The sequence below is a fragment of the Heteronotia binoei genome, chromosome 1 (genome assembly GCF_032191835.1).
Source record: "Heteronotia binoei isolate CCM8104 ecotype False Entrance Well chromosome 1, APGP_CSIRO_Hbin_v1, whole genome shotgun sequence".
NCBI classification, from domain to species: domain Eukaryota; kingdom Metazoa; phylum Chordata; class Lepidosauria; order Squamata; family Gekkonidae; genus Heteronotia; species Heteronotia binoei.
This window is the reverse complement of record NC_083223.1, coordinates 9598077-9622629: the sequence shown is the minus strand read 5'-3', so window position 1 is coordinate 9622629 and position 24553 is coordinate 9598077. Positions and strand designations below refer to the sequence as shown.

Here is a 24553-nt window from a genome sequence, read left to right as displayed (position 1 = left end):
CTCCCGGTTCCGAGTCCGAGAAGAGCGCCGTCTGATGGCAGTCTCGCGCGACAGGAGGCTGGCCTCCCGCCCTCCCGGGAGCTCCCGGCGGGAGGCCCCGCCTGGAGGTGGGAAGCGGAGGCTCCGCGGCCCTCCCTCCCTCGCTCCCTCCCCGGCAGCTGGGCTGGGCCGAGCCCGGGCCTCGCGTCATCGCTTCCGCCGCGCTTCCTCCTCCCCCTGCCGCTGGCTGCGAATCCAACATGGAGTAAAGGCAAGCGATGGGGCTGGGGCGACGACGAGGCGGCGCCGGCTGCTGGGGCTCGGGCTGGGGCTGGGGCTGCGAGCGCGCCGCCTCCTCCTGCTGCTGCGCCTCTCGCCGTCGCGGCCGGCCCAAGCGGCGCCCCGCTGCCTCCCCGCCCGCTGAGGCCTCCCCCGAGCTCCTGCCCTCGCCAGCCCGCCCGGGCCCTCCTCTCGCCCTCGCCTCGCCTCGCTCCGCCCGCCCGCAGCAGCCTCCTTCCTTTCCCCGCGATGTGAAGCCCAACATGGGGAGGCGCAGCGCGGCCGCCCGCCCCGGGGCCTGAGCCCGCCCCGCCGAGAGAAGGGAGAAGATGACCGACGACGCCCGCCCGGACGAGTGAGTGGCCTTGCCCGGGGCCAACATCTGGCGCGGGAGGCGGGGGGCGCGCGGCCGGAGACTGCGGGCGGGGGGGGGGCGCGCCTCGGAAGGGCTGCGGGGCAAGATCGGCGCCGTCGGAAGTAGGCTTGGCGGGGGGGGGGGACCGGGTTCTTCCCCCCCCCTCCATGGAGTTGGGGAGCTAATCGCCCTTCCCCCCCCTTTGGCATGCGCGGGGAGCCTGGATTTGGGGGCACCGTCGAAAGTAGGCTTTTTTTGCGGGGGGGGGGAGAGACCGGATTCTGTTCCCGCCCCCTTTCCCCGCCTTGGATAGAGTTGGGGGGCTGGAAAGGTGGTGCAGATCGCCCCCCTTTTTCTTTGGCATGCACGGGGGCACCGTCGAAAGTAGGCAGTTTTTTCAGGGGGGACCGGATTCTGTTCCCGCCCCCTTTCCCCGCCTTGGATGAGTTGGGGGGCTGGAAAGGGGGTGCAGATCGCCCCCCCTCTTTCTTTGGCATGCACGGGGGCACCGTCGAAAGTAGGCAGTTTTTTGAGGGGGGACCGGATTCTCTTTCCGCCCCCTTTCCCGCCTTGGATAGAGTTGGGGGGGCTGGAAAGGGGGGTGCAGATCGCCCCCCCTCTCTTTCTTTGGCATGCACGGGGGCACCGTCGAAAGTAGGCAGTTTTTTTTGGGGGGGGGGGAGACCGGATTCTGTTCCCGCCCCCTTTCCCCGCCTTGGATTGAGTTGGGGGGCTGGAAAGGGGGTGCAGATCGCTCCCCCCCTCTTTCTTTGGCATGCACGGGGGCACCGTCGAAAGTAGGCAGTTATTTTTTTGGGGGGGGGGGAGACCGGATTCTGTTTCCCGCCCCCTTTCCCCGCCTTGGATAGAGTTGGGGGGCTGGAAAGGGGGTGCAGATCGCTCCCCCTCTTTCTTTGGCATGCACGGGGGCACCGTCGAAAGTAGGCAGGTTTTTTTGGGGGGGGGGGGGAGACCGGATTCTGTTCCCGCCGCCTTTCCCCGCCTTGGATTGAGTTGGGGGGCTGGAAAGGGGGTGCAGATCGCCCCCCTCTCTTTCTTTGGCATGCACGGGGGCACCGTTCGAAAGTAGGCAGGTTTTTTGGGGGGGGAGCCGGATTCTGTTCCCGCCCCCTTTCCCCGCCTTGGATAGAGTTGGGGGGGCTGGAAGGGAGTCAGATTGCCCCCCTTCTTTTGCATGTACGGGGCTCTGGAATTGGGGGCACCGTCGGAAGTAGGCATTTGGGGGGCGGGGCGGAGACCGGATTTTCTCTCCCTCTCCCCGCCTTGGATGGAGTTGGGGGCTGGAAACGGGGTGCAGATCGCCCCCTCTTCTTTGCATGTGCGGGGACCCTGGATTTGGGGGCACCGTCGAAAGTAGGCTTTTTTGGGGGGGGGGAGACCGGATTCTCTCTCCCCTTTCCCCGCCTTCGATTGAATTGGGCTGGAAAGGGGGTGCAGATCGCCCCCCCCCTTTCTTTGGCATGCACGGGGACACCGTCGAAAGTAGGCCTTTGTGGGGGGGGGAGACCGGATTCTCTTCCCGCCCCCTTTCCCGCCTTGGATTGAGTTAGAGGGCTGGAAGGGGGGGTCAGATCGCCCCCACTTCTTTTGCATGCACGGGGGCTCTGGATTTGGGGACACCGTCGGAAGTAGGCATTTTTTTTGGGGGGGGGGAGACCGGATTTTCTCCCCCCCTCCCCGCCTTGGATGGAGTTGGGGGGCTGGAAAAGGGGTGCAGATCGCCCCCCCCCTTTCTTTGGCATGCGGGGCCGCTGGGTTTGGGGGCACCGTCGGAAGTAGGCTTCTTTTGGGGGGGGGAGACCTGATTCTCCCCCCCCTTGGATCGAGTTGGGGGGCTGAAGTGGGGTGCAGATCGTCTCCCTGTCTTTTGCATGCGCGGGGCCCCTGGACTGGGGGGCGGGGGTCCCCGATTTTACCCCCCCCCTCCTGGAATCTCTCCCCATCTGGCGTCGCTCGCCCACTTTCTCTCTCCCCTTCCCCGCCTTGGATTGAGTTGGGGGGCTCGAATTGGGGTGCAGATCGCCCCCTTTTCTTTTGCATGCGTCCCCCCCTCCAGCGACTGGACTTGGGGGGGGGCGCGAGGGGTCCCCGATTTTGCCCGCCCGGGAGTCTCTCTCTGTCCGGCCCCCGCACGCCCACTTCTCCCCCCCCCCCTTGCGTGTTTGCAGCTTTCACATCCGCCACCTCTTGCTGTTTTTTTTCTTGAATCGCTCTCATTTGCATACCACATTTCCATTCATAAAAAAAAAAAAGAAAGGCGAGCGAGCAAAGGACACGGTCTGCGCTGCGGCCCGGGGAGGGGGCGGTTGCTTTGCAAGATCCGGGCGCAGGAAGGAACCGAGCCGAAGCGCTGTTGGGAGCAAGGGGGGGGGGGGGGGGAGAGACCTGTGCTGTCTCGGAAGCAGCGCTGAATGGAGAAAGGGGGAGGGTTGCTCGTGAGTATGGGGCGGGCGGGCCGTGCAAAAGACACCCCCCCCTCCAGCCGTTTGGAGCGCCGTGGAGGAGGGGAGGGGGGGGGAGACGAGAAAAAGCATGCAACATCTCTTGCAAATGCCTGCAAGAGAAAAATGCATGCGTTTCTTTTGCAAATGCATGCACAGAAACTCCCAAGCTTGCAAGAGAAAGGCGTGCAAGACAAACTCCAAGGCGGGGGGCTTGCGGGGGAGGGGAGGCGTGCGCGAGAAAGAGAACGTGGCGTGCCCAAGATGCGCGTGCAAAAAATTAAAAAAAAATTTAAAAGCGGGATTTTTGAGAGAAAGGCGGGGGGGGGGGGAACCCACGCGGGGCCGTCGCGTGCAAGGAAAAGAAAAGCGGGGCTCCGAAGCAGAAATCGCGTGCAAAAATAAAACGCGGGGCCTGTGAGAAAAACGCAGGCCAGAAAAGTCATACGTGGCTTCCAAGAGGGGGGGGGGGGATGCATGCAATAATCATCAAGTGTGCCGTGCAAGAGAAGTGCTTGTGTTTTTTTTTGGGGGGGGGGGGTTGGAATAAAAAGGGGCGAAGCGGCGCGATGCCTTTTGCAGCCTCTGCTCCCCCCCGCCCCCGCGGCGCCTCCCGGGTGGTGGCCCCGGGGCCGGAGAAGCTGGGTAGCCGCGTGGGCCTCGGGGTGAGCATAGCTGCTTTTCAGCCGCTGGATGGACTGCCCGGGCGAGAGTGTGTGCGCGCCTGTTTTTGTGAATCAGACGGGTTCCCGTTACCGTCACATGATCCCGGACATTCATAAATCCGGTAACCTTCAGCCGCTGGTTCATTCACTCCTCTGCGGCGGCCCTGCTCGGCTTTCCTGAATTGCAGGAGCCGAGGGGGAGGGGGGAAGAAAAAGCAAAGACGTGGAGGGGGTGGGGGGAAATCGGTGGAGGAAACGGGCTGTCTGGCTTATGGAGCCATCGGCGCTGGAAATGGGAAGTGAGTCATGGTTGCTGTCGGGTGGCTCTTTTTAGTGCGGCGGTAGAGGGGGGAAGGTTACCCATCCGGTGGGGAAGAGGTGGCTGCAGGCGAATTCAACTTTGGGGGAATTTTTTTTTTTGGGGGGGGGGGAGGAAAGGGTGTTATATAATGAGAGCCAGTTTGGTGTAGTGGTGAAGTGCCAGGACTCTTTATCCGGGAGAACGGGGTTTGATTCCCCGCTCCTCCTCCGCAGCAGCTGGAATGGCTTTGTGTTAGCCATAGCTCTCGCAAAGAGTTGTCCTTGAAAGGGCAGCTGCTGTAAGAGCTCTCTCAGCCTCACTTCCCTCAGAGGGTGTCTGTTGTGGGGGGAGAAGATATAAGAGATTGTAAGCCGCTCTGAGTCTCTGATTGAGAGAAGGGCGGGGTATAAATCTGCAGTTCTTCTTCTAAATGTCCTAAAAAGTCAAGATCGTCCCCTGTACAAGCGCCAGTTGTTTCCAAATGTGCTGTGACGGTGGTGTCAGGCAGGTTTCTTCGCAAACTCTTTATGGGGTGGTTTGCCATTGCCTTCCTCAGTCATCGCCAGTTTTATTTATTTGCTTGCTTTACTTACTTTCATTTTTATATCCCTCCCGTTCCAAAATGGACCCACAGTTGTAATAAAGCCAACGCCTCAATTTTAGGTATGAAATGATAAGACGTAAACAATTCATAATTTACGATAAAATTTTGGTGCTGTACAGCATAGGAAGCTCACATGGTATTTGGTCTTCTATTTATCTGTTGGAGGGTCCTCATTTTACCGACCTCAGAAGGATGGAAGGTTGAGTCAACCTCGAGCCGGCGACCTGAAAACCCAGCTTCCGCTGGGTTGTGAGCAGAGCTTGCACTGCAGTATTGCAGCTTTAACACTCTGCGCCACAGGGCTCCTATATAAATGCCCTAGTCTTGTCCAGATTTGTGTATCAAGTTGACCTTGGTATTTTGGAGTGCGCAGGGGTGGCCAGACTTAGTACTTCACATGAGAGGTTCATGGAATAAACGTCAGATGTTCGAGAGCGGCAAGGCACGGATGTTGGAAGGTAAATAGATGGAGGAGGAGGGGGAAAGAAAGACAATTTAAATGCAGTCTGGCTCGGAGAAGTAATTTAAAGAGACAAATGCCTTTTTCAGGTTGGGTGGCGAGGGCTTTGAGCGGGCACTATGTGTGTGGAAAAGCCACCCCTGGTGTAAGGTTTCTAGCCGTTGGGAAACACCTTGTTCTCTGTTCTGCCTTCTCCCCCCCCCCAGTAGTTATTTATTTTCTTTATATTCCAGCTTTCTCCCCTAAATTAAATCTCTCTTCCGTTTTATCTCCACATCACCCCTGCGAGGTAGGTTAGGCTGAGAGCGTGTGACAGACCCTAGGTCACCAGCAAGCCTTCCATGGCAGAGTGGGGATTCAAACCCGGGACTCGCAAATCCTAGGCGGACACGTTCCCCTCTACCCCGTGTTGGTGTTTGGTGTACAATCTCCAGCCATTGGAAAGTAGCGTATTCTCTGATTTATTTATTTTTTTTGAAAGCCATACTTCAGTGTGGTGTGGTGGTTAAGAGGGATGGATGGATATCTGGGAGATCTAGGTGCGAATCCCCACTCCCGCCATGAAAACTCACTGGATGACTTTGGGACAGTCACGTTCTCTCGGCCTAACTAACCTCACAGGGTTGTGGCGAAGCTATAGCAGAGATGAGAGAAATTACGTGAGCTGTTTTGGGACCACATTTGGGGAGGAAAACGGGGGTAGAAATAAGTTTCCACAGTAGGAACAGAATAAGAGAGATAAGTTTATTGAGACTCTGAAATTCTTAAAAAAAAAAAAATAACCCAAAACCTCTATATTTAAAGTTTAAGAGTTCTTCCAGGTCTTAAAAAAGCAATACAGCAGTTCCATAATAACCTTGTATCATATGCCAATTAAATTTCAGTATGTTATGAACTAAAGTTTTACAGAGTCTAGGACAGGGGGTGGCTTGGCCACACACTCTTTGACATATATGTGGCTTTTGAAACCTCCACTGCCCTGTTGATCTGCTGGGAAAAGGCATTTCTCCATTTAAAAGTTAAAAGTTGCTTTCTTTGCGCCTCTCCCTCCCTCCCGCCATTTATTTGCATGCCTGCCTTCCTGTCTTGCAGCTCTCCAACATCTAACATTCATAACTTGCGGCTCTCGAACCTCGGAAATTCATGTCTTGTGACTGTCAAAACACCCTGACGTTTCTTCTCTGTGGCTCTTACATTAAGAAAGTTTGGCGCCCCTGGTCTAGGGTTTGAGCCTTTATTTTCCTCCAGATCTTGGATAGGACATTTTCGTAAGGACAGGACGATACAGTCAACTTAAGCAACCCATTTGTTATGGAATAGGTTATGTCATCAAAAGCAACGGCCTCTAAAAATCCTACAAACATTGTAATAGCCCTGATTGAGATTGTGTCAGATTAAAGACAGCACGTACCCGGGTTACATCCGCGTGGCACTTGAGGCGTGTTTGGGAACGCTTTCGGCAAGCCTTAGGCATTGGTGTGATGCTTAGAACGCTGGAAGCCGGTAAGTGGCTCTCAATCCAACTTCTTTCTGGGAAGGGAAGGCGTTAAAAGGTTACCCGTGGAGAAGACTGAAGGTAGCGAAGAGCAGCTGGGCTGTGAGCATAGCGAAGAATCTAAGCAGGGGTGTCAGACATGTGGCGCAGGGGCTGAATCAGGCCCCTGGAGGGCTGCTATCAGGCCCCTGAGCAACCGGGTGTCAGCTGCTTCCTTCTCCCTTTCTCTTGCTTGCTTCTGCATCACAGCTTGCTTTGCAAGGCTTGCTCAATCGCACAGGAGCTACAGAACAAAATCTCTATTTTCTCCATTGACTGAGGCTGCTCCCTTGGGAAGGAAGGCAGGGGAGGGAGAGCTTGCGTGGCCAGGCTCTCTCAATCGCACAGCAGAACTACTAAACCAAGCCCCTCTTCTTTCTGCTGGCTGAGGCTCCTCCCCCTCCTGGTCCCCTGGGGGAAGGAAGGAAAGAGCCAGAGCTTCCTTTGCCCAGTTCCCAGCCCGACAAGGTCTCATTTATGTCAGATCCGGCCCTCATAACAAATGAGTTCGACACCCCTGCCGTATGTGGTCCTCATAAGTTGCATTTTGATGGCACTTTCCACAACTGCATGTAGTGGGGCTGTAAGACTTCTTACAGTCAGGGCTCTTTTTCTAGCAGGAGTTCCTCTGCATAGTAGGCTACGCCCCCCTGATGTAGCCAAACCCCACCCCCCGGAGTTTACAGTAGGCCCTGTACTAAGAGCCCTGTAAGTTCCAGGAGGATTGGCTGCATTAGGGGAGTGTGGCCCAGGGATGGAATTCTAGCAGAAGCTCCTTTGCATATTAGGCCACGCCCCCCTGATGCAGCCAATCCTCCTGAAGTTTACAGTAGGCCCTAAACTAAGAGCCTTCTAAGCTCTTGGAGGATTGGCTACATCAGGGGTGTGTGGCCTAATATGCAGAGGAGCTCCTGCTAGAAAAAGAGCCCTGCTTACGGTATTTGCCGTGCTTTGAATGCTCACCTGGGTAACTTCCTGCACCCTTGTACATTAACCGACAATTAAACGTGCAGGATATTTTCCCCTCTGTGCATTATGTTAAGCGAGGTGGAATGGGAAACCGGCCCATTAATTCCTTACCTGCCTCTTTCTGCTAACGAGACTCCATTTAAACAGCCATTGAGCAGGGGGTGAGGGGGTGTGGAACCTGAGGTTTCTCCAGTGAGTTGACATGTATTTCCGGTAAACGTTCGGTTAACGGATCGCTCCGGTTGTGTTTAGAAACAATTACTGGTAACCTTTTAAAGAGGTATGCGATACCGTAAAGATTACCCGGAAGAGGTCGTGCTGATAATGGTGTGGGTCATCTGATAGGATGCTGGTCTGTGCCAACATACAAACACCTGAGGATAAGAGATACTTCTTTATTGTGCCAGTGCGAGATGCGTGAGACGGGGATGTTACAACTACCCAGGCTGGCACAAGAGCACGGCGTCCAAAAGATGCATTTCCAAAGGCAACGGCATCACCTTGGGGTTTCCTGAAGCTGTACGTTCTGGTTGTTTCGTGGAATCCCGTTTGCAAGGTGAACAGTTCTCTCCTACTAGATTCTGTGTATTTTTTTACCTGATTTCAGAGTGAGAGCCAGTCTGGTGTAGCGGATACATGTATGGACTCTTATCTGGGAGAAACAGGTTTAATTCCCCAGTCCTCCACTTGCAGCTGCTGGAATGGCTTTGGGTCAGCCATAGCTCTGGCAGAGGTTGTCCTTGAAAGGGCAGCTTCTGAGAGAGCTCTCTCAGTCCCACCTGCCTCTCAGGGTGTCTGTGGGGGTGGGGGGAGGTAAAGGCGATTGTGAGCTGCTCTGGGACGCTGAGATTCAGAGTCGTCTTCTTCTTCCTCCAATGTTTTTAATCTGTGTTTATGAAAGAAAAGGTAGTGGGATTTCTGTCCTTTGAGAGAACATGACAACTACTACTGCTATTATTATTATTATTATTTTCTTTATATTCCGCCCATTCCCCCACAGGGGCTCAGAGCGGAGTAGGACATAAACAATAAAATCACAGTAAAATCCCAAACAATGAAATCACAACAACATGATAACAAAAATCGGTTATCGTGATGGGAAGATGGCTTCCTCAAAAGAATAGTCTGGGTTCCACCATTGAAAGGGAAGCGCTGGTTATTTCGAGACACAGTGTTGTGTTTATGTGGGGTAAGGCCGTGCCAGAACAGCCCATGAATCAGAGTATTCTGCCAGAAGCGATTCCCCGTAAACAGAAAATCTGGCAAACTCAGTGCAACCAGAAAAGTATCTCTGTAAAGAGCACCTTTCCCCATGGAAATGGTTGACCCCCCCTTTTCTTCTTCTAGCGTAATTCTCTCAGCATTTAAGGAACGTGCGTCTTTCGTTCTCGTTTCCTAATGGCAGTTCTTGCAAGGCCCTAAATTTTAAACGGGGAACTGTGTCGTGAACGATAGCGGCTTGCAGGGCTCCAGAGATAAGAAGCATTAAAAATATTTGGAACTGAATGCAGAGTTTTGAGAATCTCAGTGTAAAGGCTTAAGTTGCTTATATGTGCGTCTCTTGGTAAAGATATTTATCAAAATGGGAAGTATAACGATGGAAATTCCATTGAGGACCTACTTTATACACCTTTGGAGCAGGACTTTTTTTGCAGCAGGAGCTCCTTTGCATTTTAGGCCACACCCCCTTGATGCAGCCAATCCTCCTGGAGCTTACAGGGCTCTTAGTACAGGGCCCACTGTAAGCTCCAGAAGGATTGGCTGCACCAGGGGTGTGTGGCCTAGTATGCAAAGGAGTTCCTGCTACAAAAAAAGCCCTAAGGAGAATTGATGCTCATTCTACTCTTGAGTGTTGAATATTGTCTACAACATATTCCTTGGAAGCCTGGAATTGTATTGGAGCTTGGTGAAGAAGATGAAGATATTGGATTTATATCCCACCCTCCACTCCGAAGAGTCTCAGAGACACCCTGTGAGGTAGATGAAGATATGGGATTTATATCCCTCCCTCCACTCTGAAGAGTCTCAGAGCGGCTCACAATCTATCTTCCTTCCCCACAACAGACACTCTGTGAGGTAGAAGAAGATATTGGATTTATATCCCGCCCTCTACTCTGAAGAATCTCAGAGCGGCTCACAATCTCCTTTACCTTCCTCCCCCACAACAGACACCCTGTGAGGTGGGTGGGGCTGGAGAGGGCTCTCACAGCAGCTGCCCTTTTCAAGGACAACTCCTACCAGAGCTATGGCTGACCCAGGGCCATGCTAGCAGGTGCAAGTGGAGGAGTGGGGACTCAAACCCGGCTCTCCCAGATAAGAGTCCGCACACTTAACCACTACACCAAACTCTCCTGGTGGTTTCCTTTTATGTATTTTGACTGTTGTATTTATCGGCAACAGTGGATGTGTTGCACCATTTTGACTTCTTTGCCATTTGCATTACTAACGTTTTGCGTATTTTTCATGCGTTTGTGTACTTTAGTACATAGTCGGAAATGTCTGCTGCTACACAGGGAACCTTTCCTTTCGTTGAATAAGAGAGCGAGCTGGTGTTTTCTGGCTGCTGGTGTCCGGCTTTGCTCAAAACCTTGTGTGTGTTGTGTGCACACATGTGCGCTGTCGGGTTGCTTCCGTCTGACACAACCGTGTGAATGAATGACCTCCAAAATGTCTTATCATTACCAAACGGTCTCAGGTCTTGCGAGCTGAGGGCCGTGGGTTCCTTGACGGAGTCATGCCATGCTGGGAATTATTAGGAAGGGAATTGCAAACAAGTCACCCAGTAATACAATGCCCCTGTATAAATCGATGGTGTGGCCTCATTTGGAATACTGTGTACCATTCTGGTCACCGCACCTCAAAAAAGAGATTATAGCATTGGAAAATGTGCAGAAAAGGGCAACTAGAATGATTCAAGGGTTGGAAGCTCTTTAGCTCGGAGAAACCGCGGGGGTGACATGATAGAGGTTTACAAGATTATGCATGGGATGGAGAAGGTAGAGAAAGAGGAACTTTTCTCCTTTTCTCACGAGAACTCTTGGGCATTCCATGAAGTTGCTGAGCAGTCGGGTTAGAATGGATAAAAGGAAGTCCTTCTTCACCCAAAGGGTGATTAACATGTGGAATTCACTGCCACAGAAGGTGGTGGCGGCCACAAGCATAGCCACCTTCAAGAGGGGGTTAGATAAAAATATGGAGCAGAGGTCCATCAGTGGCTATTAGCCACTGTGTGTGTGTGTATATATATTTTTGGCCGCTGTGTGACACAGAATGTTGGACTGGATGGGCCATTGGCCTGATCTAACATGGCTTCTCTTATGTTCTTATGTCTTTTTTGGCGGTTCACGGTATCTGTAAAAATCTTTTCCAGCGCTGCATTTTAAAAAATAAAATAACTTATCGGTGTTATTAAGAATATTTCCAATATATCAAAATAGATGGATATATATTTCACCCATATTGTGTGGCTCTCAAAGCCCCCCCCCCCCCCCCCGTTAGCCAGTTTGGAGAAGTCATTTCACGCTTTCAGTCACTTCTCTAAGCCAAGCTAGCTGGTGGCTTGCACGATGCATGTAAAGTTAAAGTTGCTTTCTTTCCACATCTCCGTCCCTTCCCCCATTTTTTTTATTTCCTTCCCTCCCTCCCTCCCTCCCCTGACATTCATGTCTCGCGGCTCGCAGACATTATTCTAGGTGGTTCTTACATTAAGCAGGTTTGGCCCACAAACTTCCATGATAACATTGTCAGGTCATAGCTGCATTCAGTGTTCTCTTCCTTTGAAGAACCGGATGCTCAACTGTTTCTTCCAAAATAGTTCCGCCAGACTCCACGGTGGGTCTTTGGAAACAGGTTCCTTGAAGGGCACAGCAGTAGAAATTAAAGTCGCTACAGTGTTTTGTTTTGTTTTTGTCCTGACCTGGGTAGCCCGGCTATCCCGATTTCATGAGATAAGAGAAGATAAGCAGTGTCGAGCTCTGGTTAATATTAGAAAGGGCGACCACCGAGGAAGTTCAGGGTTGCTATGAGGAGGCAGACGATGGCAAACCTCTTCCGTACTTTCCTGCCTTCACCTGGATGTCCCAGGCTACCTTGATCTCTTCAGATCTCGGAAGCTAACCAAGCTCAGCCTGGTTAGTGTTCGGATGGGAGACCACCAAGGAAGTCCAGGGTTGCTGTGCAAAGGCAGGCAAAGGCAAAACACCTCTGCTCCTCTCTTGCCTTGAAAGCCCTACGGCAGGGGTGGGGAACCTTTCTTCTGCCAAGGGCCATATGGATATTTATAACATCATTCGCGGGCCGCACAAAATTATCAACCTAAAAAACAGCGCTCCGCCGAGGGAGAATGGTTCAGGCCAGCAAAATTAGTGTAAGCAATTGTTTTCCTATTTGAAGTCAAATGGGGGGGAGTCTAATCTGGCACGACACAACACACACAACCGGCCCACCGCCCTAGGCAAATGCATAGGCCAGGGCTTTTTTGTAGAAAAAGCCCAGCAGGAACTCAGTCGCATATTAGACCACATCCCCTACTATTAGCATATTAGGTCACACCCTCATTAGCATATTAGGCCACACCACCTGGGATAATCAAGTGCAAACTGAACGGTGACTAACTTCTCCAGGCCCTGCAGCGATTCTGGCCAGCCAGCCAGGCCCCAGGGAGGCTGCCGCACAGTACATCTGGGCCCTGTGATCCCTGCCTGGCCCTGGGGAGGCTGCTGCACAGCGCAGCTGGGCCCACGATCCTCGCTGGCCAACCAGGCCCCGGGGAGGTTGCCACATGGCTCAGTTTGGCCCAGCAATCCCCGAGGGCCACATCAAGTGACCTTGGGGGCCACATATGGCCCTCGGGACAGAGGTTCCCCACCCCTGCCCTACGGGGTCACCGTAAGTTAAGTAAGAATAAGGAGTTACCTTCATCCTCCCCTCCTTAGCCTGGCTGTCCTTTTCCTTCTGATCACCTTGCCTGCCTCCTCTCACTTGTGATGTTGACTGGGCCTGTGATGTCACAGACAGCTTACGATGTCGGGAAGTGTCATTAACAGAGTTGCCTGTTGTTGTTTTATAAAGCCCTGCATGACCTGGAGCCACCTTCACCTGGAAAGCCCAGGCAAGCCCAGTCTCGTCTGATCTCAGAGGTTAAGCAAGGTCAGCCCTGGTCAGTGTTGGGATGGGAGACCACCAAGGAAGCCCAAGGTTGCCACGCAGTGGCAGGCACCTCTGAACATCTCTTGTCTTGGCTTGGATGCCCCAGGCTACCAGATCTCAGAAGCTAAGCAGCTTCAGCCCTGGTGAGTACTTGGATGGGAGACCACCAAGAAAGCCCAAGGTTGCTACGCAGAAGAAGTCAACAGCAAGCCACTTCTGTCCTGACCTGGATGGCCCAAGGTAGTCCAGTCCCATCAGATCTCAGAAGCTAAGCAAGATTGGCTCTGGTTAGTCCTTGGGTGTGGAAGGCCACTGAGAAGGTCCAAGGTTGCTACGCAGAGGCAGGCAACGGCAAAACAGTTCTCCCCAGGGCTTTCTTTGTAGCAGGAACTCATTTGCATATTAGGCCTCACCCCATGATGTAACCAATCCTCCCAGAGCTTACAGTACGCCCTGTGAGAAGAAGCCCCGTGGCACAGAGTGGTAAAGCTGCAGTACTGCAGTCGGAGCCCTCTGCTCACGACCTGAGTTTGATTCCAGAGGACACTGGTTCAGGTAGCCGGCTCCAGGTTGGTTCAGCCTTTCATCCTTCTGAGGTGGGTCAAAGGAGTCCCCAGCTTGCTGGGGGGGAAGTGGAGATGATTGGGGAAGGCAACGGCAAACCACCCCATAAAAAGTCTGCCGTGAAAACGTTGTGAAAGCAACGTCACCCCAGAGTCGAAAACGACTGGTGCTTGCACAGGGGACTACCTATACCTTTTATTATAGCACTGGAAAAAGTGCAGAAAAGGGCAACTAGAATGATTAAAGGTTTGAAACACTTTCCCTATGAAGAAAGGTTAAAACGCTTGGGGCTCTTTAGCTTGGAGAAACATCGACTGCGGGGTGACATGATAGAGGTTTACAAGATTATGCATGGGATGGAGAAAGTAGAGAAAGAAGTCCCTTTCTCCCTTTCTAACAATACAAGAACTCATGGGCATTCAATGAAATTGCTGAGCAGTCAGGTTAAAACGGATAGAAGGAAGTACTTCTTCACCCAAAGGGTGATTAACGTGGAATTCACTGCCACAGGAGGTGGTGGCGGCTACAAGCATAGACAGCTTTAAGAGGGGGTTAGATAAAAATATGGAGCAGAGGTCCATCAGTGGCTGTTAGCCACAGTGTGTGTGTGTGTGTGTGTGTGTGTGTGTATTTGGCCACTGTGTGACACAGAGTGTTGGACTGGATGGGCCATTGGCCTGATCCAGTGGATCTTCTAACAAAAATCTGTAATCTTTCATTGAAATCTGCCTCCGTTCCTGAGGACTGGAAGGTAGCAAATGTCACCCCCATCTTTAAAAAGGGTTCCAGAGGAGATCCGGGAAATTACAGGCCAGTCAGTCTGACTTCAATACCGGGAAAGTTGGTAGAAACCATTATCAAGGACAGAATGAGCAGGCACATTGATGAACACGGGTTATTGAGGAAGACTCAGCATGGGTTCTGCAAGGGAAGATCTTGCCTCACTAACCTGTTACATTTCTTTGAGGGGGTGAACAAACATGTGGACAAAGGAGACCCGATAGATGTTGTTTACCTTGACTTCCAGAAAGCTTTTGATAAAGTTCCTCATCAAAGGCTCCTTAGAAAGCTTGAGAGTCATGGAGTAAAAGGACAGGTCCTCTTGTGGATCAAAAACTGGCTGAGTAATACGAAGCAGAGAGTGAGTATAAATGGGCAGTCTTCGCAGTGGAGGACAGTAAGCAGTGGGGTGCCGCAGGGCTCGGTACTGGGTCCCATGCTCTTTAACTTGTTCATAAATGATTTAGAGTTGGGAGTGAGCAGTGAAGTGGCCAAGTTTGCGGATGACACTAAATTGTTCAGGGTGGTGAGAACCAGAGAAGATTGTGAGGAACTCCAAAGGCATCTGTTGAGGCTGGGTGAGTGGGCGTCAACGTGGCAGATGCGGTTCAGTGTGGCCAAGTGCAAAGTAATGCACATTGGGGCCAAGAATCCCAGCTACAAATACAAGTTGATGGGGTGTGAACTGGCAGAGACTGACCAAGAGAGAGATCTTGGGGTCGTAGTAGATAACTCACTGAAAATGTCAAGACAGTGTGCGTTTGCAATAAAAAAGGCCGACGCCATGCTGGGAATTATTAGGAAGGGAACTGAAAACAAATCAGCCAGTATCATAATGCCCCTGTATAAATCGATGGTGCGGTCTCATTTGGAGTACTGTGTGCAGTTCTGGTCGCCACACCTCAAAAAGGATATTATAGCATTGGAGAAAGTCCAGAAAAGGGCAACTGGAATGATTAAAGGGCTGGAGCACTTTCCCTATGAAGAAAGGTTGAAACGCTTGGGACTCTTTAGCTTGGAGAAACGTCGACTGCGGGGTGACATGATAGAGGTTTACAAGATAATGCATGGGATGGAGAAAATAGAGAAAGAAGTACTTTTCTCCCTTTCTCACAATACAAAAACTCATGGGCATTCGATGAAATTGCTGAGCAGACAGGTTAAAACGGATAAAAGGAAGTACTTCTTCACCCAAAGGGTGATTAACATGTGGAATTCACTGCCACAGGAGGTGGTGGCGGCCACAAGTATAGCCACCTTCAAGAGGGGTTTAGATAAAAATATGGAGCACAGGTCCATCAGTGGCTATTAGCCACAGTGTGTGTGTGTATATATAAAAAAAATTTTTGCCACTGTGTGACACAGAGTGTTGGACTGGATGGGCCGTTGGCCTGATCCAACATGGCTTCTCTTATGTTCTTATCCAAGAGCCCCATGGTGCAGAGTTGTCAAGCTGCAGTACTGCAGTCCGAAGCTCTGCTCATGACCTGAGTTTGATCCCGGCAGAAGCTGGGTTCAGGTAGCCAGCTCCAGGTTGGCTCAGCCTTCCATCCTTCCGAGGTTGGTAAAAGGAGTCCCCAGCTTGCTGGGGGGGGGGGGGGAAGTGTAGAGGACTGGGGAAGGCAATGGCAAACCCGTAAAAAGTCTGCCGTGGAAACGTTGTGAAAGCAACATCACCCCAGAGTCGAAAACGACTGGTGCTTGCACGGGGGACTACCTTTACCTTTTAAGCTTTTGAAGGATTGGTTACATCGGGGGGGGGGGGGGGTTAGCCTAATATGCAAAGGAGTTCCTGCTATGAGAAAAAGCCTTGCAGTATTGGGATGGGAGACCCCCAAGGGAGATCTAGGGTTGCTGCGCAGAGGCAGGCAAAGGGAAAACCCCCTCTGAACCCTTCTTGCCTTAAAAAAAAAATGGGGTTGCTATAATTCACTTGATGGTGCTTTTGGCCACCGCGGTGCCAATGAGTAAAGGCATGCTTTTGGATTTCACACGTGGAAAACTAGGCGAATGTGTTTGAGACAGGATTCTTCAGAGTGTCGCTGTGAATTGCCATTCGGGGCTTTCCCCGAGGTCCTGCCCTACGATTGGCTCCGTTTCCACAAGCTGTCAGCTACCTGGCGGTGAAGTTTCTAGATGAAGAATGCACAGGGGAATTTCCAGCAGGGCGGGAATGAAGCGTGCAGAATCCAGGAGAATTTCCAGAGATGAGTCGGGAGGCGGTTCGGTCACAGCGGTGTGGGGGGGGGGGGACTGAAGCGAAATCAGTTTGGCCCTGAAACTGGGCAGACAGGGCAAACCCCTTGGGACCAGTGTCCCCTCGAAGCTGAGCTAGCGCACGGTTTTTTAGCCTCCAGCTCACACATATTTTTTGTCTTCGCTCAGAAGAAATGGCCCCAGAGCAAACTAATGTAAGTTGTAGTTCAGGGGGCCCCAACCACCCATCCCTGGACTGGTACCAGTCTATGGCCTGTTAACAACCAGGCTGTGAGTTGTAGAATTAGTGTATTATATATTAAAAAGGTAAAGGTAGTCCCCTGTGCAAGCACCAGTCATTTTCGACTCTGGGGTGATGTTGCTTTCAGAACGTTTTCACGGCAGACTTTTTACGGGGTGGTTTTGCCATTGCCTTCCCCAGTCATCTACATTTTCCCCCCAGCAAGCTCCTTTGACCCACCTCGGAAGGATGGAAGGCTGAGTCAACCTGGAGCCGGCTACCTGAACCAGCTTCCGCTGAGATCAAACTCAGGTTGTGAGCAGAGGGCTCCGACTGCAGTACTGCAGCTTTACCACTCTGCGCCACGGGGCTGTTGTAATATATAATAGAAGTAGAAGAAGGAGAATTGCAGATTTTTACCCCACCCCTTTCTCTGAATCAGAGACTCAGAGCGGCTTACAATTTCCCGTATCTTTTCCCCCCACAACAGATACCCTGTGAGGTGGGGTGGGGCTGAGAGGGCTCTCACAGCAGCTGCCCTTTCAAGGACAACTCCTGCAAAAACTATGGCTGACCCAAGGCCATTCCAGCAGGTGCAAGCGGAGGAGTGGGGAATCAAACCTGGTTCTCCCAGATAAGAGTCCGCACAATTAACCACTGCACCAAACTGAAGAAGATATCCTGCCCTCTACTCCGAATCTCAGATTCAGAGCAGCTCACAATCTCCTTTCCCTTCCTCCTCTGCCACAGACACCTTGTGAGGTGGGTGGGGCTGAGAGAGCTCTCCCAGAAGCTGCCCTTTGAAGGACAACCTCTGCCAGAGCTATGGCTGACCCAAGGCCATTCCAGCAGCTGCAAGTGGCAGAGTGGGGAATCAAACCCGGTTGTCCCAAATCAGCGTTCGCACATTTAACCACCGCACCAAACTAACTGAAATAAAGTGCACAATTGTATCGTCGTGAAATCATCGCCCCAACCCCCACCCCCGGTCCGTGGAAAAATTGTCTTCCACAAAACTGGTCCCCGGTGCCAAAAAGGTTGGGGACCACTGATGTAGCTCACAAATTTAATGTCAATATCTCACAGAGTCAAATTTTTGCTCACAAGACTCTACAGCTGAGAGGGAGCATGGCTCGGAACTGGTCTGGAGGCTTCTCTGAGCTCCCTACTTTTCCAGGGCCTGGGTAGAAGGAACATAAGTGCTTGTTTTTGAGACAGTACACGCCCTTCTGTCGGCATCAGCCAAGCAAAGAATTTTTTGTTTTCTTTTGGTGACCCCTCTCCTATCTGCCTTGAGCTTCAGTTTTGATGTGTTTTGATGTATTATTTGAGCTCTGTTTTTCTATTGGTTTTTTCACAAACACGTGAAGTTGCCTTCGGCTGAATCCAAATGTCAGTTTCTTGCCTCATTAAGGGGGAACGTCAGAAGACCCCCGTGGTCCTTCTAGTCCATCACCCTGTCACACACAGGGCCCAGCCAGTTCCTCTGGAGGGCCAACAACAGGGCAGAGAGGCTGAGGCCTTCATAAGAACCTCAAAAGAGCCCTGCTGGATCAGACCAGGGAGGGTCCATCTAGTCCAGCATCCTGTCTCACACAGTGGCCAACCAGTTCCTTTGAAGGGCCAACAACAGGGCAGAGAGGCTGAGGCCTTCATAAGAACATCAGAAGAACCCTGCTGGATCAGACCAGTGGTCCATCCAGTCCAGCATCCTGTCTCACACAGTGGCCAGCCAGTTCCTCTGGAGGGCCAACAACAGGGCAGAGGCCAAGGCCTTCATAAGAACATCAGAAAAGTCCTGCTGGATCAGACCAGTGGCCCATCTAGTCCAGCATCCTGTCTCACACAGTGGCCAACCAGTTCCTTTGAAGGGCCAACAACAGGGCAGAGAGGCCAAGGCCTTCATAACAACATAAGAAAAGCCTTCCTGGATCCATCTAGTCCAGCATCCTGTCTCACACAGTGGCCAGCCAGTTCCTCTGGAGGGCCAACAACAGGGCAGAGAGGCCAAGGCCTTCATAAGAACGTCAGAACAGTCCTGCTGGATCAGACCAGTGGCCCATCTAGTCCAGCACCCTGTCTCACACAGTGGCCAGCCAGTTCCTCTGGAGGGACAACAACAGGGCAGAGAGGTTGAGACCTTCCTTAGAACATTAGAAGAGCCCTGCTGGATCAGACAAGTGAGGGTCCTTCGAGTAAAGCATCCTATCTCACACAGTGGCCAACCAGTTCCTTTGGAGGGCCAACAATAGGACTGAGAACCATAGATGCTGAGAGGCCGAGTCTCAGTCCTAGGGGGTGCTGGAAGTGTGGACAAAAAAGGAGGAAGTGTGTTCCTTAGAAGGAGGACTGGAAACAAGCCATAAGTTCCTTTCGAATTTGCAACCTAAGTGTTAGTATGTCACCGCAGATCAAATCGGCATTAAGTTTAAGCCGATGGCGCTTTCACTGTTAGCAGCGTCTGCAGGGCTGCCTGTTTCAGTATGTCCCTCAGGGAGCCTTCTGGTCTAGAGAAGCCAGTTTGGTATAGTGCGGGAGGGGCCAAATTGTGGGGCTCGGGAGCTTCATGCGGCTCTTTCACGCATGCTGTGTGGCTCTCGAAGTCCCCATCGCCCCATTGGCCAGCTTGCAGAAGGCATTTGTCTCTTAATCCCTTCTCCAAGCCAACCAACATTGGGGGCCTGGAGAATGCATTTAAAGTTACTTCCTTTCTACCTCTCCCTTCCCATCCCCCCTTTTCCTTCCTTCCTTCCTTCCTTCCTTCCTTCCTTCCTTCCTTCCTTCCTTCCTTCCTTCCTTCCTTCCTTCCTTCCTTCCTTCCCTCCCTCCCTCCCTCCCTCCCTCCTTTCCTTCCTTTCTTCCTCCCTCCCTCACTCCCTTCCTTCCTTTCTCTTCCACCTTTCCCTCCCTCCCTCCCTCCCTCCCTTCCTTCCTTCCTTCCTTCCTTCCTTCCTTCCTTCCTTCCTTCCTTCCTTCCTTCCCTCCCTCTCTCCCCCTCCCTCCCTCCTTTCCTTCCTTTCTTCCTCCCTCCCTCACTCCCTTCCTTCCTTTCTCTTCCACCTTTCCCTCCCTCCCTCCCTTCCTCCTTTCCTTCCTTCCTCCCTTCCTTCCTTCCTTCCTTCCTTCCTTCCTTCCTTCCTTCCTTCCTTCCTTCCTTCCTTCCTTCCTTCCTTCCTTCCTTCCTTCCTTCCTTCCTTCCTTCCTTCCTTCCTTCCCTCCCTCCCTCCCTCCCTCCCTCCCTCAAAAATCGGATGTTTATTCTCTGTGGCTTTTATGTTAAGCAAGTTTGGCCACCCTTCATGTAGTGGTTAAGAATGTGGATTCTAATCTGGAGAACTGAGTTTGGTTCGCCACTCTTCCTTCACATGCAGCCTAATGGGTGACCTTGGGTCAGCCACAAGTTCTCTCGCAGCTGTCCTCTCGAGCCGTTTTCTCAGCGCTCTCTCAGCCCCACCTACCTCACAGGGTGTCTGTTGTGGGGAGAGGAAGGGAAGGAGATTGTAAGCCGCTCTGAGATTTCCGAGTGAAGGGCGGGGTATAAATCCAATTTCTTCTTCTGTGGACCGTCTGGTGATCCTTGGGCCAAAAGACATCCGCTTATCCGCAACGAGAGCAGTGTTTTTTTCAGATCTGGCCCCGGCCTAGTAGAACGTTCTCCTTAAGACAGAGTTTTCGAGAGAGTCTTCCACTCTGTGCTATGGCTTGCCATTTAATGGTGTATTTGTCTGGTGTTACGTAGGTTTTAACAATTGTTATCTATATTTTAACTGTGTTATTCTTTGGTTTATTGTCTGCTGTCACTCCTCCCGAACCTGCTCTACAGGGGAGGAGGGCTAGAAATCTGATAATAAATAAAACATCGAGGTTTGCTACGCATCTTAGCGCGGTACGCCTTTGCCACACGCAAAGCGACCCATCGACGAAACAAAGAAGCCCAACCGCCTCCTGCAACTTCTGGCCTTCACGTGAGAAGGAAACGTGAATCACCGGCGTATCACAGAGGCCGCTACAAAGGGCTTTTAAACAAGTCACAGCATGGCTACCAAATTGCCAGTAGCTAAAGTGTTTTCATGCGGTTATTACCGCGTTTGTAAAAGCACCGCTCTAAGGGACGTGTAAGCGTGCCGTCTCAAGTGTGCTGCATTCAACACTGATAACATCAACCCGGAACCACACCAAAGAACCGGCTCTGCAGGTACTCGGTAACAAGGGCTAGCTAATCGCTGGCTTCCTTTTCGCTCACCCTTTTTTTTTGCCTTGCGAGCCACCCGTTTAAAAATACAGCTACAGAAATGGTGTTGCTTGAGCCGCCGGGGGTTATGTCACACAACGAAAAGCCCCTTGATTAAAAACACACGACAAAACGAACCTGCAGTGATTAGCTTTCCTTGTAGCCGTCAATAACAAAACAGATGAAAGAAAGCAAAAACAGAAGCGTGCAAAACGGCTCTCACGGAGTTATGAGTGACCCAAGGTCACTCCAGCAGCTGCAAGTGAAGGAGTGGAGAATCAAACCCGGCTCTCCCAGTTAAGTGGAGGAGTGGGGAATCAAACCCGGCTCTCCCAAGGTCACTCCAGCAGCTGCAAGTGGAGGAGTGGGGAATCAAACCCGGCTCTCCCAGTTAAGTGGAGGAGTGGGGAATCAAATTCGGCTCTCCCAAGGTCACTCCAGCAGCTGCAAGTGGAGAAGTGGGGAATCAAACCCGGCTCTCCCAGTTAAGTGGAGGAGTGGGGAATCAAATTCGGCTCTCCCAAGGTCACTCCAGCAGCTGCAAGTGGAGAAGTGGGGAATCGAACCCGGCTCTCCCAGTTAAGTGGAGGAGTGGGGAATCAAACCCGGCTCTCCCAAGGTCACTCCAGCAGCTGCAAGTGGAGGAGTGGGGAATCAAATCCGGCTCTCCCAGTTAAGTGGAGGAGTGGGGAATCAAACCCGGCTCTCCCAAGGTCACTCCAGCAGCTGCAAGTGGAGAAGTGGGGAATCAAACCCGGCTCTCCCAGTTAAGTGGAGGAGTGGGGAATCAAACCCGGCTCTCCCAAGGTCACTCCAGCAGCTGCAAGTGGAGGAGTGGGGAATCAAACCCGGCTCTCCCAGTTAAGTGGAGGAGTGGGGAATCAAATTCGGCTCTCCCAAGGTCACTCCAGCAGCTGCAAGTGGAGAAGTGGGGAATCAAACCCGGCTCTCCCAGTTAAGTGGAGGAGTGGGGAATCAAACCCGGCTCTCCCAAGGTCACTCCAGCAGCTGCAAGTGGAGGAGTGGGGAATCAAACCCGGCTCTCCCAGTTAAGAGTCTGCGCACTTAACTAGAACACCAAACTGGCTCACTGAACATAAAGAGTTGCTCCCCCCCCCCCCCGGAACGTTGTATTACTTAGTAGTGGAAATAGTTATTTGCTGTCTCTCCTTTGTGCTGCTGGAATGGCCTTGGGACAGCCATAGCTCTCGTAGGAGTTGTCCTTGAACGGGCAGCTGCTGAAAGAGTTCTCTCAGCCCCACCTACCTCACAGGGTGTCCTTTGTTGATGAGGGGGAAGGTAAAGAAGATTGTGACAGCTCTGAGACTCTGAGATTCAGAGTATAGGGTGGGATATAAATTCAATATCTTCTATAAATGAGATGGTGTGACCAATAGAAAGGTTACAGGTCACTTAATCAGGATAAACAACTCCCGCAAACGTTTCCTGAGCAAACGCATCTCTACTCCAAGTGGTCGCAAATAACAGTGCATGATATCCTGTTTACTAAAACATCAAGCCGTTTCAATTAATCCTATAATGACTGAAATGTAAACAACTCGTAAACTCCCAACGAATGAGGAAGCAACCATAGACTAATGTCAGAGCACTCAATACCTCATTAAAAACGGTGATGTAGGTCTCTCGTTCCACATTCAGCTTTCTGTTTTATTAACTTCACGGAAAACAAGGAGACAAAAAAGTCTGCGGGGTTGTTTCCCAGTGGTGACTCCCTTCTGAGGAACGTTCTTGTCCCATGTGGCTAGAATTGAGAACATTCCAGAAGATTACCACAGGACCCTTGTCCGAAAGCCAGCGTGAGCGAGAGAAAACCTGCTTTCCTTTACGGGAAAAGTAAGGGGTTGGGAATAGGGGAATTCCTTGTGGGACATAAACTGTAGCGCAGGGGTTTTCCAACATGGTGCCTGGTGGCACCTGCCACCTGTGTTTGGAAAGTGGGTGCGGCCAGGATGCCTCCCGATTGCCTGTTGAACACCTGATGGGCCGGGTAGATTAAAATAAACATTTCAGCGACAGGTACCCCTACGCTACACTCTTTCTGACTTCTCTTTCCCGGAGTATTTTTAAAATTCGCTCCTCTTGTCCTCTGCGCTCGGACTTCCTCTGTGTGTGTGGTTGGGCTCCGCCTTCCATGGTGACCATTTTGTGGCCCGCTTCCCACAGTGGCCGTTTTGGAGCTGCGCCCCTTCCCAACTTGCGTCAGAATTCCAAAGGCAACTGCAGGCTTAAAAATGTTAAGGGCCCTTCCCTTAGGACTTCAGAGAGACCCCTGAGGGTAGGGTTCGCTGACGACTTGAAAATATGGCTGGTTAGGAAGTCAAATGGAAATGTGTGGTCCAGGCTTTGCTTGGTACTTGCGTTTGTGAGTATTCTGAGAGAAGTGGGTGCTTTCGGTGAGAGAACCTCTTTCTCGCCACGGCAAATACGAGAGCCTTTCCCCAGTTACTTGCCAGTAGGTGGGCAGCCATGTTGGTCAGAAGCAGTAGAACAAATTCTGAGTCCAGACCAACGAAAGTTTATTCAAGGTTATGAGCTTTCCTGTGCAACCACGCTTCTTCAGAAAGGAACGGTCATACCTCGAGCAAAACGTTGTTGGCTTTTAAAGGTGCTGCTGGACTCAAAATTTGCGTTATTGCCAGCTTGGTGCAGGGGTTTCGACAGGGGCGGCCAAACCGTGGCTCAGGAGCAGTGTTCCTTCTAAGCCACAGAGACTTGTGAGCAAAAATTCTACTTTGTGAGCTGCTGGCATTCAAGTTGTGAGCTACTGCATCAATTAGTGTGCTCTGGGGCCCTCCTTCCTGAGCGAAGACAAAAATGTGTGAACTGGAGGCTAAAAATCTGTGAGCTAGCTTGCACTAACACAGCGTGGAGGAACACTGCTCAAGAGCCTCACGTGGCTGTTTAACACACACATTGTGTGCAGTGTTCCCTCTAAGCCGCAGAGTCTCGTGAGCAAAAATTCTACTTTGTGAGCTGCTGGCATTCAAGTTGTGAGCTACGGCATGGATTAGTGTGCTCTGGGGTCCTCCTTCCTGAGCGAAGACAAAAATGTGTGAGCTGCAGGCTAAAGGAACCGTGAGACAGATACTAACTCAGCTTAGAGGGAACACTGATCGTGTGACTCTCGAAACCCCCACTAGCCTGTAAGCCGGCTTGGAGAAGGCATTTCTCTCTCTAAAACACTTTGCCATGCCAAGCCAGCTGGCGGAGAATGCATTTAAAGTTAAAGTAACTTTCGTTCTACCTCTCTCCCTCCCCATCTATTTATTTCCTTCCTCCCTCCAACATCTGATGTTTATTCTGTGTGGCTCTTATATTTAGCAAGTTTGGCCACCCCTGTGTTAGGATGTCAAACTAGGATCTCTTGAGAACAAGGTTCAGATCCCAAAACAACCAGTGGGGCTCGCTGCGTGAACGTGGGCCCGCATTCTTGGCCTAGTCTACCTCACGGGGTTGTTGTTAGGAGAGAAATGGAGGAGAGGAGAACGATGTGACCTGTTTTGGGTCCCCACTGGGGAGAAATGGTGAGGTACAATAAAGCAAATAAATTTAGGGAGAAGGTGGAGCTCTCAGCTCCGTCCATCCTATAGCACTTTGGATTATTCAAAGAAAAAGAACAATTCGTGTGTTTGCAGTAATGCTTTCAACATTCTAGGTCAGGGGTGTCAAACATGCCGTTTGAAGGCCGAATCGGGGCCCCCAGAGAGCTCCTGTCAGACCCCCGAGCAACTGACAGTCGTCTGCCTCCTTCTCCCTTGCTCAAT

The 24553-nt window shown here is 51.7% G+C and overlaps 1 protein-coding gene across 1 annotated transcript in view; it reads left to right on the top strand.

Annotated features, from left to right (window-relative positions):
• The first annotated feature begins 490 nt into the window (after nucleotides 1-490).
• Nucleotides 491-24553, top strand: part of SPRED2 (sprouty related EVH1 domain containing 2) — a 139756-nt gene continuing 115693 nt past the window's right edge. Inside the window, exon 1 of the mRNA XM_060230754.1 lies at nucleotides 491-613. Coding sequence (XP_060086737.1) covers nucleotides 588-613 — 26 coding nt within the window. The 5' untranslated portion in view covers nucleotides 491-587. The remainder of the gene's footprint in view (nucleotides 614-24553) is intronic.